Here is a 19,145-nt window from a genome sequence, read left to right on the forward strand (position 1 = left end):
TGCCCAAGGTAATTTATAGATTCAATGCCATCCCCATCAAGCTACCAATGGCTTTCTTCAGAGAATCGGGAAAAAAAACTACTTTAAACTCATACGGACACAAAAAAGAGCCCACATTGCTAAGATAATCGTAAGCAAAAAGAACAAAACTGGAGGCATCACACTATCTGACTTCAAACTATACTACAAGGCTACAATTACCAAAACAGCATGGTACTGGTACGGTACCAAAACACATATATAGACCAATGGAACAGAACAGAGGCCTCAGAAATAACACCACACATCTACAAGCATCTGATCTTTGACAAACCTGACAAAAACAAGCAATGGGGAAAGGATTCCCCATTTAATAAATGGTGCTGGGAAAACTGGCTAGCCATATGTAGAAAGCTGAAACTGGATCCTTTCCTTACACCCTATACAAAAATGAATTGAAGATGGATTAAAGACTTAAATGGTAGACCTAAAACAATAAAAACCCTAGAAGAAAACCTAGACAATACAATTCAGGACATAGGCATGGGCAAGGACTTCATGACTAAATCAAAAGCAATGACAACAAAAGCTGAAATAGACAAATGGGATCTAATTAAACTAGGAGCTTCTAAATGGCAAAAAAAAGAAAAAAAAAAACTACCATCAGAGTGAATAGGCAACCTACAGAATGGGAGAAAATTTTTGCAATCTACCCATCTGACAAAGGGCTAATATCCAGAATCTACAAAGAACTTAAACAAATTTACAAGGAAAAAACTAACAACCCCATCAAAAAGTGGGCAAGGGATGTGAACAGACACTTCTCAAAAGAAGACATTTCTGCAGCCAACAGACACATGAAAAAATGCCCATCATCACTGGTCACCAGAGAAATGCAAATCAAAACCACAATGAGATACCATCTCACACCAGTTAGAATGGCAATCATTAAAAAGGCAGGAAACAACGGGTGCTAGAGAGGATGTGGAGAAATAGGAACACTTTTACACTGTTGGTGGGACTGTAAACTAGTTCAACCATTGTGGAAGACAGTATGGTGATTCCTCAAGGATCCAGAACTAGATATGCCATTTGACTCAGCCATCCCATTACTGGGTATATAACCAAAATATTATAAATCATGCTGCTATAAAGACACATGCACATGTATGTTTATTGTGGCACTATTCACAATAGCAAAGACTTGGAACCAACCCAAATGTCCATCAATGATAGACTGGATTAAGAAAATGTGGCACATATACACCATGGAATACTATGCAACCATAAAAAAGGATGAGTTCATGTCCTTTGTAGGGACATGGATGCAGCTGGAAACCATCATTCTCAGCAAACTGTTGCATGGATAGAAAACGAAACACCGCATGTTCTCATTCATAGGTGGGAATTGAACAATGAGAACACTTGGACACAGGAAGGGGAATATCACATACCAGGGCCTGTTGTGGAGTAGGGGGAGGGGGGACGGATAGCACTAGGAGATATACGTAATATAAATGAGGAGTTACTGGGTGCAGCACACCAAAATGGCACATGTATACATATGTAACAAACCTGCACGTTGTGCACATGTACCCTAGAACTTAAGATATAACAAAAAAGTAAATAAAATGATACAAATTCTCTTATATGGATATTGTTTACATAAAATTAAAAATCATAAGCTACATCCTTACCCCAGAAAAATGCATAATTACAAAAAATATTATGCTCTTGGTAAACGTTTATAATTAGTACCACTGTTAATTAAAATGAAAAAATTCATTTAGCATTTCTTTTTTTTTGTTTTGTTTTGAGACAGAGTCTTGCTCTGTCACCCAGGCTGGAGTGCAGCGGTGCAATCTCAGCTCACTGCATCCTCCACCTCTGGGGTTCAAATGATTCTTCTGTGTCAGCCTCCCGAGTAGCTAGGACTCTAGGCGTGCACCACCAAGCCCAGCTAATTTTTGTATTTTTAGTAGAGATGGGGTTTCACCATGTTGGCCAGGCTGGTCTTGAACTACTGACCTCATGATCCACCCACCTCGGCCTCCCAAAGTGCTGGGATTACAGGTGTGAGCCACCGTACCTGGCCTTAACATTTCTTAATTATCTCTTATAAAGGGATGTTATATACACTTAGATTTTACCTCTTTCAATATCATCTATTGGAGATGCTGGGGACATCTTATCTTCAGATGGAGAATGTTTCACAAGATTGGGAGTCCTGGCCGAATTCCACATTTGTTGTGGCTGTTGTTCTTTACGATACTGAATTTTACTGCTTCCTTCAACTCTGCAATTAAGAATATCAAATATTGAAACAGGTATGACAGGAATGTAACAAAAATTTCAACTTACAAAGTTACTAAAACTGACCACTTTTTTCCTAAACATCTTTAGAGTAACATTCCGTAATTAAAACATTAATTTAGTTCATAATTTAACAAGTATTTGTCAAGTTCTATTTCTGTGATACATATGTCCATTGAGGGATACAAAGAAGAACAAAAACAAAACCAGTGCCACACTTGGTGGCTCATGCCTGTAATCCCAGCATATTGGGAGGCCAAAGTGGGAGGATTACTTGAGGCCAGGAATTCAAGATGAACCTGGTCAACATAGTGAGACTCTGTCTGTATAAAAATAATAAAAATATTAGCTGGGCATGATGATGCACACCTGTAATCTCAGCTACTCAGGAGGCTGTGGGAGGATCATTTGAGCCCAGGAGTTTGAAGCTGCAGTAAGCTATGATTGCGCCACTGCACTCCAGCCTGGGTGACAGAGTGAGACCTTATCTCATAAAACAAAACCAAAAACAAAAATCCAGGCTGGTGCAGTGGCTCATGCCTGTAATCCCAGCACTTTGGGAGGCTGAGGAAGGAGGATGGCTTGAGGCCAGGAGTTCAAGACTAGCCTGGGCAATATAACAAGACCCCCCATCTCTATTTAAAACTAAATAAAACAACCACTAAAAAAAAAAAAAAAAAAAAAGCCATTGCTTAAATTGAACAGATAAGATATTCACAAATGACTAAAATAAAAGGAAAAATATAAGTGTATAACAGGTACAATATATTCCCTAAGTTCTAAGATTATCATTTCTGTTAAAACTAAATCACTTCTACAGTTTCCATTCATAACTTAAGACAGGCATGATAATAAAGGAGATTCAAATACTTTTCTCTCAACATCTTTAAGAAGAGTGTATAACAAAAGTATACTTGATTTTTGCCTCTCCCATTTCCAGTCACCAAATCCTGTCAGTTCTTCCTTCAAAGAGTCTTTAGAACCTCACTTTTCTCTTCATTTCTGCTCTCAAAAAATCCTGGTTTATACATTTTTCTGATTCCTGCATTGTTTCATTTACTCAGCTTTTCTACTGAATTAATGTTTTAAAACAAAACTGTAAACATGCCAATCCCTGGTTAAAAAGACTTTAATAGGCAACCACTACCAGCAAGATAATGTCCTAATTTCTTAGTTAATATTGATGGCACTAACCTCAACCAACGAAATTACAAACTTACCTCTAGCCCAATATCAATATCGCCCCCTACTTTCCAAAATATATACACGGGTACAGAGACAAACCTCTGCTCCGTTCAAATAGGTCTTACTCATTGGCCCTGAATAAGTCAGATATATTCCTGCCTTCAAACTTGGCTTACACCCTCATCTCCTCTCTAATCAATTAAATCGTATTTCACAAACTTTCTTCTGGTGTGAATCACAGCAGGGCATAGATGGTAGAGGTGAGGGGATATTAAAAAATAGAGTTTCCCAGGATCCTTCTCTGATTTAAGGCTGGATTCAGGAACTAATTTTTAACAAGCACCCAAGGTAATTCTTATGATCCTAACCTCCCCTTAAGGTACATCAAAAAGGCCTCCCTGAATGTTCCGATCTACCATTACTTCTCCTTTTTCTTAATTCCTAGAGCAATTTTTGTCTATACTATTTGCATGGCTTTTAGAGCAAACATCCTTATATTACATGGTAAGTAATGTCTCACCTATTTCCAAAAAGGATTTGAGATGGGTATATTCTCCTATTGACTTTTTAAATGGAATGGTCTGTTTACCTGAATAAAACGCAGAAGTTCTGAGGCGTTTGCAGAGCAAACTTTCCTTTTTCTAGTACCTTACACAGCATAGGTACTCAATAAATTTTTACTAATGAAGATGAAATTATTTTAGAGAATGTATAATGGCTCCCTTCAATCCAGTTATACAGAAGTATCTACAATAGGATAAAAAGTATACCTATACCTATAGAAAGCACTTAGAAGCAAAACAAGCTTTTATATATCACAGGGTGATGTGGTAAAAAGCTTTTGGCTTAGGATCTCCATCAAATTTTTTTTTTTTTTTTGAGATGGAGTCTTGCTCTGTCGCCCAGGCTCGAGTGCAGCGGCCGGATCTCAGCTCACTGCAAGCTCCGCCTCCCGGGTTTACACCATTCTGCCTCAGCCTCCTGAGTAGCTGGGTCTACAGGCGCCCGCCATAAACTTAGAAAAAGATTAAAACATTTTTGTACCACACATAAATAAACCTTATATTATAATGTTACTTAATATAGTAAATTTTTTCCTGACATTTCCTTAGAAATTAATGTTTATAATATAATTTATTTCATTAAACCACATACCTTGTTTTTTTTACAGTGATGTTGCTGCTGAGTTTTTCTAGTCGACATTCTCCGGTATCATGGTTAATAATCAAAATGCATTCTTTTAAGTAAGGTTTTTTTGAACCTTTGAAAACAGTTACTGGTGGAGTTGAACCCTGTTTAAAAAGTTAATTATTATTACTTAAAATTTATCATAGGAATTCAGTTGGGAAGGCCTTTGAAATCTTGATTCTGTGTTTCTCCTTCTATGTTATACTTCAAGTCACCCATAAACTACCTAAATTTACTACCCTGAATCCAAAGAGTGTAGTAAAAAAGACAGATGAAGATAGGCTGAAATCTCAAAGCTGCTGTCATTGAGGAAAGGGAAGAGAGGAAGTACTCACCTTGGGACTGTAAAGATTCGTTTCACTGGCCTATAACGAGCAATTGAGATTCAATTCTAATACAACCAATATATTTTATGAATAAGGAAACAGAGCTTTGAATCATACTTTCTAGTCCTCTTTTTTTTTTTTTTTTTTTTTTGAGACAGAGTCTTGGTCTGTTGCCTGGGCTAGAGTGCAGTGGCACGATCTCTGCTCACTGTAACCTCCACCTCCCGGGTTGAAGTGATTCTCCTGCCTCAGCCTCCAGAGTAGCTGGGACTATAGGCATGGACAACCACGCCCAGCTAATTTTTCTATTTTTAGTAGAGACGGGGTTTCACCATGTTGGTCAAGCTGGTCTCGAACTCCTGACCTCAAGCGATCTCAGTCTACCAAAGTGCTGTGATTACAGACATGAGCCACTGTGCCCAGCCTCCTCATCTTCTTTCTTATTGCATTGTAAGTTTAATTTTTAAAATCTTGCATTTTCTTAAAGTAGTACCTCCCCATGCATATTAAGGAACACCTTTTACACTAAACCACTAATTAATTTTAGCATCCTTAAAGGTAAGATAAGCAGACATTATGTGCTTAATGATGTAATATAAAAGTACTCAGTGCCATCCATAAAATACTCTTGCCCAAAACCACACAAAAACCCCAAAGAATTTAATTCTTATCAAACCCCAAATAATCCGTAATCCAGCCTGCCCTTAGATATATAACTACCATTTCATAGAAAACAGAAGGAATAGAGGAACAAGATAAATACATCCATATAGAAGTAATTTGAAGTCCAGAATGTAGGTGTATTCTCTTGGACAGATAATACGGTTTTTCCAACAAACCAATGGCATAAAAAGGGAACGAGAACCAGGTGCAGGCACTGTAGTACCAGCTACTTGTGGAGGATGAGTGCTGAAGCAGGAGGACAGCTTGAAGCCAGGAGTTCTAGGCTTTAGTGTAACATAATCACACCCGTGAATAGCCACTGCACTCTCACCTGGGCAACACAGTGAGACCCTGCCTCTAAAAAGGATAAATTTAAAAAGGGGTGTAGAGAAAAGGAAGGGACTTTTAAAGAATAAAAGAGACAAGAAATATAGTATTCAAATACAATGTAGAAATCTTTTTTGGATTCTAGTTAGGACATTTTACAGACAAATGTCTGTAAAAACATGTTTTCGATATCATCACAAAATTGTGACTGTGGATGAAGTATTATTATTAATTATGTTATTTGTGACAATAGCATGGTGCTTAGATAAAGGTAGAAATGTCCTTATCAGTTAGAGATACATAAGTAAGCATTGATGAAATGGTGCATTGTCTGGGATTTGCTATAAAATATGCCAAGGGAAAAAAGTGGTAAGACACTAGATTAAAAAATATATATTAGCAAAATGTTGGTAATTGTTAAAGCTCAGTGATGGGTACATGTCATTCATTATACTATTCTGTTGGCCATAAAATAAACCTGGATCATTACTAATAAACTACATCTACTTACATGCTCCTCCCATATCTTTTGTCCCTGCCCCATCAAACCTGAAAGAATTTTATGTTTGTCATTCTTTTGCTTTATCCTATATATATGTATTTCTAAACAATTATTTGTGTATGTTTGTCTTTGAAGTTTATAAAAGTACATTAAATTTTAATGGATTTATCATAATAATTTTGTCAAATATTACAAAAATAATAAAATAGTACTGTTAGGTTAGAAAAGGATGACTTCTAAAAAGCCTAAGGGGTGTATCATAAAGTTAATCATTAGAGATTTACTAAATGACCACTAGGAGGAGTATAAGATAAATTTGGTAATTGAAAATGCCATAAAAGATGGGTAGTGTAGAGATTTCTGAAGGTATGGAGGGAAAATGATAAATGTAAAATAAAGGAACAGTTGTTTGTGGGTTTTTTACCTCTCCCAAAGACTACAGTAATCTACAGAAAATCAAGAATGTACAACACATAAATGAAGACATGTCTGGGCTAGCTCTAAAATGGTTAGATGTGGAGTGATTAGTTGAAGCCCCGGTAAGTTGGAGAGTCAGGAGCATGATCACAACAAAACAAAGTGGGTCTACTTGACTGGTAAGTAGATTTTTCAGACGTGTTAACTGAAACAAGTAAGATATCCCAAAATAGTTACCTAAGGACTCCAAATTACAGTTGATAAGAGATTTGTGCAATATATTCTTCTTAATGATACCTGTAGTCTTAATTAGAACGGAATACATCTAAAAATTACAGTGTATTATTGTTCTCTGAGCTCCTGAAAATAAGAACTCATCATTAATTTTTTAAAAATTGTTCTCAGTACCTGAAGAAGCACCAAGACCTTTATAAATATTCAATGAATGTTAAATATGAACAATATAGACAATTTCTGGTTATAAGTAACACATGAAACAAATCTTTCATAATCTCTACACCTGCCATCTACATTTTGAACAAATTTTATAAATGTAAACTTTCTCTCTCATTGAATTGAGCACCATTCCTAACTTTTAAGCTTCAGTTTCTGTCCATTCCCTTATTCAATACCCCAAAAAAGGCAACTATTAAAGTACCAGACAACTACTAAGCATATGAACTATCATTGTCTCTAAAAAAATATTGAATACCTCCTATCAGCTCCATGTTCACTGTGATTACACACCTTCAATTGTCATTCACCTAGTTTATTGTTATTCTTCTCCCTACTCTCTTTCCAATTTTGTTCCCCTTTCTGTGGACAGGCAAATCTAATCGTATTGTTTCTATGCTTAAAAATCTTTCTGTGCTTAAAAAACTATGTATTCAGGATAAAAGCCATATTCCATAAACCTGCACATGGACCCTCCATGATCTTCTCATCTACTCTTCAACTTTCTCAATTTGTCACTGTTTACAAACCACACAGAATTGCTTACAATTGGTTTACGTGAATGACTGACTTAGGATAGTCAACCAAAAGACAAAACTATAAAAAATAAAATATAAAATAAGTGAGTGGGCCATACATGGTGACTCATGCATGTAATCCCACCATTTTTGATGGCTAAGGTGGGAGGATCACTTGAGCCCAGGAGTTTCCGATCAGCCTGCACAACATGGGGACAACCTGTCTCTACAAAAAAATTTAAAAATTGGCTGGGCGTGGTGGTGCACATTTGTAGTCCTAGCTGCTTGGAAGACTGAGGCAGGAGGATTGCTTGAGCCCAGGAGTTTGAGACTGCAGTGGGCTATAATTGTGCCACTGCACTCTAGCCTAAGTGTCAGAATGAAATCTTGTCTCTAAAAAATAAATAAAATAAAGTAAGTGAGTGCATATGTTATTTGAGGGAATGAAAGGACTCTTAACCATACAACAAAGGAATTAGAACCAACACCTCAACATAGGGAAATGAAGAGAAAATATAAATATAAATAAAAGAAGTGATAAAAGGAATCTGGCTATTTATATATTCCTAAGTTTAAATGGATAAGAATAGACTTGGCCGGGCACAGTGGCTCATGCCTGCAATCCCAGCACTGTGGGAAGCTGAGGCAGGTGGATCATCTGAGGTTAGGAGTTTGAGACCAGCCTGGTCAACATGGTGAAACCCCATCTCTTAAAAATACAAAATGCATGGTGGCAGGCACCTGTAATCCCAGCTACTTGGGAGGCTGAGGCAGGAGAATTGCTCGAACCCAGGAGGTGGAGGTTGCAGTGAGCCGAGATCGCACCACTGCACTCCAGCCTGGGTGACAGAGTGAGACTCCATCTCAAAAAAAAAAAAAAAAATGAAGGATAAGAATAGACTGAGAACGTATAATGTAAGAGCTAAATAAGTATTCTTGACATGAAGACATTCTATAATGTAATACAATATCTTGGCAAAAACTTAGGTGTTTGGCTGAGGTGGAAAGAAAGAAAAGTGGAAGGGAGGAGAAAAAAGTCTTATTATTAAGAGATAATAAATGTATTCTAAAAATCTCACTTGATAGAGGTAGGAAAATAATGCAGGAACTCAGCTTTCATATAAGAAAATAAAATCATATGTCTCATTATGAACACCAGGAAAAGAAAATAATCAATAATGGAATGGAAAAGTATACTACTACTCCCAAAGTAACAAGAGTAATTTTAAAAAGTAATGGAAAAAAAAAAAACCAAAGACAAAGGGAAAAAAAGAAATGGTTGGTAAAACTAATAAAGAATATAAATATAAAAGAAGAAACAACAAATATTTAAAATTAATAAACTATAAGATAAATAAAAATCAAGTATATAAATTTTGAACTAAATGTGAATAGACTGAATAGACAGTATTCTCCCAATAAAAACAGAAAGTGCCAAATTAGGTTTAAAAATAAAACAGCATATTATATTAAAGAAAACAGCATATTATATTAACAAAATATATACTTCATACAAAATGTCAGCTAAACAAAAGGAAGAGACACTAAGATTCTATGAATACACAAAAGACAGAAAGTAAAGGTAGCTATGTAAATGTCAGCTAAATAAAAGGAAGAGACACTAAGATTCTTTGAACACACAAAAGAAAGAAAGGTGGATATATATATATATATCTCAAAGAAGTAAGCACTTAAGCTTCAAAACACTAAAATAGGAAAACAATGTTATTTTGGAATAATCAAAGATACATTTCATTAAAAAATATAAAAGGGTGTTAAAATAGGACTCTGGTCCTAAAATCAAATGAGATTTCAAGAACATAGTGGACTATTTTCCTATATCAGCTAAGTAAACCCATTGGAGAAAACCAGACCAGGTTCATTTGGAAAGGGACTTTGCCCAAGAGGGTCATCTGGAGTACCCCTCATACATATAGGAGACTCATAAGTATAGGTTTTGAGGGTTAAATTATACATAACCACTAGAAATGCAGTGCCTGAATAATAGATAGTTAAAAGTTTCCAGTGGGCTATTTCATAAAAGCCCACAGAAGTACCTCATAAGATAAAGAGTCAACGCTAAAAATATGCCAATCTCAGCATCAATGACAAATCTTAACAGTCAAAGTAAGTAAAACTTTTTCTTTCAAAATTCAACACTTTGAAATTTTATAGCAATCATGGAGAATTGTTTGTAAGGAAGAGAGATTTGTAAATGCCCACTATTTAACCAGACTATTAGTGCTCGTTTTTATTAGTTTCTTCTATTTGGTAATACCATAGAAACCTAAGACAAATGGAATTAGAAAATCTACCCTACCAAAGAACCAAAGGTACTCTTAAAATTGTAATATAATAAAAGCTCTATTTTATGGTCTGACTCTAAGCTTCCTAGGCAGTTATACCAGGATGATGAAAGCAAGTTCATATAGAAAATAGAAGAATCTAAATGCTTCAAACTAATAACCATTACATTTCCACAAAATACCAACAGAATTAAGAAGACTGAAGAAAAGCAAATCTCCTACCTGCTTAAAGATGTTCTTTAAGTGGAGGGGGAAAACCCTCACAAAGTCTATTTGAGAATGTAATTTCCATTGTTATTCATGATTGTTCAAGGACTACATACCCAGGAGAAACAATATTTGCTTTTGACAGATGGTGATCTAAATAACTCTTTCATTCTCACTGTTTAAATGAGTTATAATTAATTTATATTATATAATAGACCCTTTATCAATCTGGTTCCTAAATATCTAAATATTACCCACCTTGTCCTCATATGCACCCCTTTTAACCTAGCCTACACATACGCCTACATACGTAACTACATATATGCCACTAGGCATTATATGTAGTTCTTCAAATGTTTAACAAACTTTCTTTTGTTGTCGTATCTTAGTCCTTGTCTTTTTCTTTTCTCTGACTAAAATGTCCTTCCCTCTCTCCTTTACCTGGGTAACTTTAACTCATCTTCAAAATTCAGTGTATCCTGATGTGTTCTCCCTGTACCCTGGCTGAGATACCTCTCTTTCCTGTTTCTATAATATTCTATGTATATCTTTTTATAGTTCTTAGATTTCTACATTTTAATCAGTTATTTTCTGTCTCTCCCATTAAATGATAAAATGTTTCAGGATATTGACTATGTCTAGTCTACTTCTGTATTCCCAGTGGCAGCTACCTTAGAATATGACTTATCACACAGAATGTCCATGCATATACACACACACAAATACTGAGGCATATTCTTTTTTGGACATATCTCTGGGGGCTTGTGGAAAGGGGTGGTGGTGGTGGTAGTGACTTTTTCCCAAATGATTTCTTTACAATTTCTGAAATTTACACTTTTCAGGCTTGAAAACATAGGCCTCCTATAACTGTGCTTCCTTTAAGACATATTTCAATTGAGACCATAACCAAACACCTGGAAGATGGTAACTCTTGGTTAAAACAAGATATGAGTGAATGACAAGGGTTTATTATTAAACATAACAATCCCCATTTATTTGTAGTAGAAGAGCAATGCAAGGGATGAGGATGGGAGGATGGCAACTTGAGAAAACAATATTCTACTTGGCAAAAAAAAAAAAAAATCCAACTAAAGTGATTCTGCAAACCAATTATTACTGATCAATAATACTATATAGCCTGAGACAATAGATAGTGGTTCCTGTTTTTTGTTGTTGTTGTTGTTTGTTTGTTTTTTTGAGACAGAGTTTTGCTCTTGTTGCCCAGGCTGGAGTGCAATGGTGCGATGGTTCCTGCTGTTAATGTGAGGCTTTAAACTCTTAAAATACGGTGGTTGGTTCGGGTTTTTCTTTAATAAACATCATAAAGCAAAGAAGCCTTAGGTTACTGGAGATTAAATTTCCAAATTGTTTTAGAAATACTAGAACCTGAACAATTTTTCATAACAGAGTAATAGAAAGATTAACTTATCTACAACATCTCATACTAAATATTTTTTATTTCCTTCAGTTCCAGAAAGAACAAATGGAAATATTCAACAAAAAGCCCCTACACATTTAATTAGCCTTAGGAAAATCTCCAGAGATAGTAACTGATACGGTCTGACATAACAGTGGGCGCTCAATAAATGGTTAACTGATAAAAATAAGAAAAAGACAGCAGATGAGAGGATACAGAGTTTACTTGCTATACATATAACCATGGTAAACCATCTCATTAATGCATAAAGGAGAATGTGGATGGACTAGCACAAAACCACTCCTATTGCAAAAATTAAACAAAACAAAGAAAAAAATCTCAAAAAAAACTCTAGCATTTTCTTTATATATTGAAATATAAAGTTACAGTCTTGATTTTTTCTGAAAATAAAGTCAGTGTAAAAGAAAAGCAAAAAGCAAAAGAAACTTAAGCTGAATACTCAAAAATTTCTAACTCAAGGACTGAGAAAACTAGAGCATACAACAAAGAACTTGTATTTTTATGCAAATAGTATTTGGTACCGTTACCTGGATACATCTGGAAATTTTTTTAATGGACAAAACTTTTGGTTAGGGCCTCCCTGACAGTCTCTTTCTTTTTAAAACCACTCCTCAAACTCCAGCTGAAGTTCTTTCAAAAATACAATCGAGGCCGGGCGCGGTGGCTCACGCCTGTAATCCCAGCACTTTGGGAGGCCGAGGCGGGCGGATCACAAGGTCAGGAGATCGAGACCACGGTGAAACCCCGTCTCCACTAAAAATACAAAAAATTAGCCGGGCGCGGTGGCGGGCACCTGTAGTCCCAGCTACTCAGGAGGCTGAGGCAGGAGAATGGCGTAAACCCAGGAGGCGGAGCTTGCAATGAGCCGAGATCGGGCCACTGCACTCCAGCCTGGGCGACAGAGCGAGACTCCGTCTCAAAAAAACAAAACAAACAAACAAAAAAAAATACAATCGAATCATTAGAATTCTAATCATTGGACTTTCAGCCAGAGTTTGAAGAATGGTTTTAAAAAGAAAGAGATTTTCTAATCTAACAAATCTAATCATGTTACCTCTGTGTATTAAAACTTGGAATGGTTTTCTAATACCTATGGGTTAAAGTTCAAATTCTACATTACAACATAAAATATCCTTCACAATTTCATCTTGACCTACTTTTCTAGTCTCTGTTGCTATCAATCATTTTTCTTTTTCTTTTCTTTTCTTTCTTTCTTTATTTTTGAGATGGAGTCTCACTTTGTCGCCCAGGCTGGAGTGCAGTGGCGTGATCTCCGTTCACTGCAACCTCTGCCTCCCAGATTCCAGCGATTCTCCTGCCTCAGCCTTCCAAATAGCTGGGACTACAGGCGCCCACCACCACGACTGGCTAATTTTTGTATTTTTAGTAGACACGAGGCATCACCATGTTGGCCAGGCTGGCCTCAAACTCCTGACCTCATGATCCACCCGCCTCAGCCTCCCAAAGTGCTGGGATTACAGGTGTGAGTCACCGCACCCGGACTTTTTTTTTTTTCTTTTTTCTTTTTTCTTTTTTTGTGAGAAGGAGGCGCGCTCTGTAGCCCAGATTCAAGTGCAGTGGCACGATCTTGGCTTACTGCAACCTCTGCCTCCCGGGTTTAAGCAAGTCTTCTGCCTCAGCCTCCGAGTAGCTAGGACTACAGGTGTGAGCCACCACGCCCTGCTAAGTTTTGTATTTTTAGTAGAGATGGGCTTCACCGTGTTGGCCAGGCTGATCTTGACCTCAGGTGATCCACCCACCTCGGCCTCCCAAAGTGCTGGGATTACAGGCGTGAGCCACCGCTCCTGGCCCATTTTTCTTTTTTCTTCTCTTTTCTTTGTTTTCTTTTCTTTTCTCTGTGTGTGTGTGTGTGTATGTGTGTGTGTGTGTGTGTGTGTGTGTGTGTGTGTGTGTGTGACGGATTCTCACCAATTGGCAGGCTGGAGTGCAGTGTTGTGATCTCGGCTCACTGCAACCTCTGCCTCCCGGATTCAAGCAATTCTCCTGCCTCAGGCTCCCGAGTAGCTGAGACTACAGGTGCGCGCCACCACACCCGGCTAATTTTTGTATTTTTAGTACAGACGGGGTTTCACCATGTTGGACAGGATGGTCTCGATCTGTTGACCTCGTGATCTTCCCGCCTCAGCCTCCCAAAGTGCTGAGATTACAAGCGTGAGCCACCACGCCCGGCCGTCATTTTTCATTATACTATGATTTACTGTGTAAAGTCACTTATTCCACAAACTCTTTGTTCTTTCAGTATCAGAGCCTTTCATATACTGTTCTGTTTGCTTATTTTACTCCTTATCTACCCAATAAAATCTTACTTGTCCTTTAAAGGCTCAGCTGAAATATTGCTTGCTTTATGAAGCTTTTTAAGATTCCACCAGGTAGAGTATTTGCTTCCACTTATGTGGTTACATAGAATTTTGTATATGCTCTAACTTATAACACTAGATGTTTCTGTGTCTGTCTGCTATAAAAGATTAGGACTAGAAGGCAAGGGATATGCTACTATCCTAAGGTCAGTGTTTAAAGTCTGGCTTATAGTAGGCATTTAATAAATATTTGTTTAGACTCCAGTTTTTTTTCAAATCATTTGCTATGATAGTTCTTGGAACTATTAAATGGACTAAAGTATTTTAAGATTTTTCTGCCTAGTTTACAATATGGTTTTTGCTTTTCTCTGCTTATTACTTTAACCAATTATCACTACACAAATTCTGCAATAGTTTTCATTTAAATTTACTGAGCATCCCACAAAAGTGATCACTTTAAATATATAGAAATACTCACTTCTATATTTGGCAGAGTTATGGTCACCTGTTCACCTTCACCGACCTCAAGGTATCCTTCACAAGAAGTGTCAATAGAAGCAGGTTTGAAGTCATCTAAAAATAGATACAAATACCAATTCTTATAAAATGTAATGATATTTGGATATAAAAATTATGAGCATGTTTCAGAATGATAAATCACTTTTAAGAGCTTTGTAATTAAAATGGTTTAAAGTCTTCATATTGCAAATGAACAAACAAAATACAAAAAAGTATTTTGTTTTGTATTTTATTTGTTTATTTCTGTATGCATAATTCTGAGGAAAAGAAATAGCTAAACTCTAAAACAGAATTACTCACACTCATGCTTCCATAGAATCCTGTTTAGACCAAGATGAATCTGACTAACGTGTTCTACTGCTAAAAGGTAAATAATGTCAGTGTTTTCACAACTTGCTAAAAAACTGATATAGGTAGAATGTTTTCAATTTTCAGTCCTTTTTTCCCATAAATTTTTCTTTTTTATGTTATTTTTAATGGCTGTTGACTTAGTTCATGAATATTGGCCCATAAATTTTTTTTAAAGCACCTTTGATGCCTACTGCTACTTGTCTGTCATTCTAGCAGAACAAAATGAATGAATACATAGCAAATACAGTACATATTAATGAATAAACTTAAGAAAAAGTAATGTTTCTAGTTTAACAGTTTTTTCATGAATATGTACACCACTAAATGATGTCTAATTTAACCAAATCTGTCACTTTGTAAGATCTTAAAGTAAAATTTAATTTTGAGTTAAATCATAGTTCAAATGATGCCATTAAAATCTATCATGTAGGAGGAAATTCAGGGTACTAAGATATTTCACATGTTAAACAAGCTTAAAAACCTCTAAGCAATGAAAGCCATTTAAAACTAACTCATACCAATATACATCAACAACTAATAATTCTGATACATAGTTCCCTGTGGTATATTATATTAACTCCTTATTAAAATATAGTATAATGCAAAAGAGAACAAAAATTAACCTTTGACTTTTACAAAGTGACACATGTAACCACCAACCAAATCAAGAAATAGAACATTACCAGCTCCACAGAGGCCCCTCCCAGTTATTACCCATCATTCCTAAAGATTCATCTTATATTAACAAAAAGGCCCCAAAGGCAAAAAGTCTAAATCCAAAGTAATGGATATTTATAAGTGGAATGTAGGGAATTATAATTAGCAAACCTTGGGAAAGGAGAATTTTCCAATAATCATCAAATTATTGCTCTGTCAATAAACAAGGCTGGCCCTGCTTCACAATGACAATTAAAATAGCTGACATTTATGGAACACTTACTACATGCCAGGTACCATGCTTAACACTTCATATTTACTTCTCATAACAACTCTGAAAGAAATGAAATTCATCCTCTATTCCCTAAATAAACATAAATGCAAATGAATATAAACAATTTACAGAAAGTATTTTTATAATATAGTTTATTCTTCATGGCGCTTTAATTCAAAACTGAATAAATGCAATAACTGTCTCTTAAATTCTTGATGCTTATTCCTAGATTTTAAGATACAGATATAAAAATAGCATAAGCAATATGAACTGTGAAAGTGTTTTGATTTACAATGTATCCCTAGAATTTATAACTGAAGAATCAAAGGATAAAGATCAGACTGAAAATAAATTGAGGAGTTTGTTAGTAGTGGCAAGGTGAGAAAAGTGAAAGGTATAATTAAAGTGTTAAGTTTTAGATGCTTGAAAGAGGGTTTGGACTCAGGGAAATAAGTGTTAAATAATGTCAGTTGTTGAAAGGACAGTGCTATTGAGGAGAAAAAAATTAGAACTGAACTTGAGAAAGTATCATAGGGATAAAGTAGAAGAGAAGCCAGAAAATCTGAGAGTATGAACACAGATATGAACCAAAACAACAATAATAACAGCTATTACATGCTGATCAATTTTAAAAGTTTTTCCTGATGATGTTTACTTTGAAACTTCACACCAATCCTGAAGAGTAGTGAATACCCCTATCTTACAGATAAGGGAAGTGAGAGTGGAAAAAATTAAGTTCCTTGCCCAAGATGATGCAACTGTTTTCTAAAGCTAGAAAAAAGAACTACAAAACCCAGTTAGAATAAAAAGATGAAAGGCTGGCCAAGATATATAAATGTCAGCAAAGAGAGAAAAAAAGTTTAGTTTGGGCTAGCAAATACCATTTGTGAATCTGAAATAATAACCAAAGTCATTTTATATGGATATATACAGTAGAAATGAAGTAACTGCCTCATAAAAGCTTTCACTATTTATAAATAAGTTATCATCATGGCCTATGTGGGTGCCCATACTAGTGGACTTTGTTGATCCCCAACTTTATTTATTATTGTTTTTTTGAGACAGAGGCTCATTCTGTCCTGCATGCTGGAGTGCAGTGGCTAGATCTCGGCTCACTGCACCTCTGTCTCCCAGGTTCAAGCGGTCCTCCTGCCTCAATTTCCTGAGTAGCTGGGATTACAGGCACGCACCACCACCCCCGGATAATTTTTTTTTTTTTTTTTTTTTTTTTTTTTTTCTGAGACGGAGTCTCTCTGTCTCCTAGACTGGAGTGCAGTGGTGCGATCTCAGCTCACTGCAACCTCCGCCTCCCAGGTTCAAGCGATTCTTCTGCCTCAGCCTCCTGAGTAGCTGGGATTATGGTCGCGCGCCACCATACCCGGCTAATTTTTGTATTTTTAGTAGAGACGGTTTCACCATGTTGGTCCGGCTGGTCTCGAACTCCTGACCTCGTGATCCGCCCGCCTCGACCTCTCAAAGTGCTGGGATTACAGGCATGAGTCACCGTGACCGGCCTAATTTTTTATATTTTTAGTAAACACGGGGTTTCACCATGTTGGTCAGGCTGGTCTTGAATTCCTGGCCTCAAATGTTCCACCCTTTTCAGCCTCCAAAGTGCTGGGACTACAGGCAGGAGCCACTGCGCCTGGCTGGTCCTCAACTTTCTTTTCTCTTCTCTTCTCTTCTCTTCTCTTCTCTTCTCTTCTCTTCTCTTCTCTTCTCTTCTCTTCTCTCTCTCTTTCTTTCTTTCTTTTTTTTTTTTTGAGACAGGGTCTCCCTCTGTAGCCTAGGCCGGGTGCAGTGGCACGATTTCCGCTCACTGCAATGTACGCCTCCTGGGTTCAAGTGATTCTCCTGCCTCAGCTTCCTGAGTAGCTGAGATTACAAGCCCGCGCCACCACAGCCCGGCTAATTTTTATATTTTTAGTAGAGATGGGGTTTCACCAAATTGGTCAGGCTGGAATTGAACTCCCGACCTCAGGTGATCTGCCTGCCTTGGCCTCCCAAACTGCTGGGATTACAGGCGGGAGCCACCGTGCCCGGCTGTCCTCAACTTTCTAATTTTAACTGTTCTTCAAAGTTCTGCTCATCAATCTAAATATTCCTCTAAATATTCCTCTATGTATTTCATCATTTACATCTAATTATTACATCTTCTTTAATATTTTTCAAAGCCATCCCCTTCCATTCTTGCTGTGGACAAGCTAGTTTTCAATCAGCTAAACTACTGGAATACCTTATGGTCTGCCCTTCTGCTTTTCTCTATCCTTTTGCTCTCTTAGAATTTGAATCCTATTTCAAAGTCTCCCCTTCTCTGAAGTCATTTCAGGGTACAGTTCTTTCTGTACTATCCAGAATCTTAATTTCTTCTCCATTCCCGTAGCATTTACTAAACCATTAATTAAAACCTAACATAAACTACCTACCTGATATTATTTACCGCCCCCCCCCCCTTTTTTTTTTTTTTTTTTTTTTTGAGCCAGAGTCTCACTCTGTCTCCCAGGCTGGAGTGCAGCGGCGCGATCTCGGCTCACTGCAACCTCTGCTCCCAGCTTCACGCCATTCTCCTGCCTCAGCCTCCCGAGTAGCTGGGACCACAGCCATTCTCCTGCCTCAGCCTCCTGAGTAGCTGGGACCACAGCCATTCTCCTGCCTCAGCCTCCTGAGTAGCTGGGACCACAGGCGCCCGCTACCACTCCCAGCTAATATTTTTATATTTTTAGTAGAGACGGGGTTTCACCGTGTTAGCCAGGATGGTCTTGATCTCCTGACCTCGTGATCCGCCCGCCTCGGCCTCCCAAAGTGCTGGGATTACAGTCGTGAGCCACCGCACCCTTTTTTTTTTTTTTTTTTTTTTTTTTTTTTGAGACGACGTCTCGTTCTGTCACCAGGCTGGAGTGCAGTAGCGCGATCTCGGCTGACTACCACCTCCGCCTCCCTGGTTCAAGCGACTCTCCTGCCTCAGCCTCCTGAGTAGCTGGGACTACAGGCACGCGCCACCACAGGCCGTTAGTTTTTATATTTTTAGTAGAAACAGGATTTCTCCATGTTGGTCAGGCTGGTCTGGAACTCCTGACCTCGTGATCCGCCCGCCTTGGCCTCCCAAAGTGCTGGGATTACAGGTGTGAGTCACTGCGCCCGGCATTTTTTTTTTTACTTTTCCTGAGGGAGTCTCGCTGCATTTTTTTTTTCTTTTCCTGAGGC

The 19,145-nt window shown here is 37.3% G+C and overlaps 1 protein-coding gene across 4 annotated transcripts in view; it reads right to left on the reverse strand.

Annotated features, from left to right (window-relative positions):
• The window catches only part of EAF2 (ELL associated factor 2), a 59,981-nt gene that overhangs the window by 35,808 nt on the left and 5,028 nt on the right, over positions 1-19,145 (reverse strand). For all 4 annotated transcript variants that reach the window (XM_077990840.1, XM_028843360.2, NM_001193490.1 and 1 more), the window contains 3 exon segments: positions 14,619-14,713; positions 4,633-4,769; positions 2,130-2,275 (listed from right to left, as the gene is read on the reverse strand). In XM_077990840.1, coding sequence (XP_077846966.1) covers positions 2,130-2,275; positions 4,633-4,769; positions 14,619-14,713 — 378 coding nt within the window.

This window comes from Macaca mulatta, chromosome 2, assembly GCF_049350105.2.
Source record: "Macaca mulatta isolate MMU2019108-1 chromosome 2, T2T-MMU8v2.0, whole genome shotgun sequence".
In the NCBI taxonomy this organism is placed as follows: domain Eukaryota; kingdom Metazoa; phylum Chordata; class Mammalia; order Primates; family Cercopithecidae; genus Macaca; species Macaca mulatta.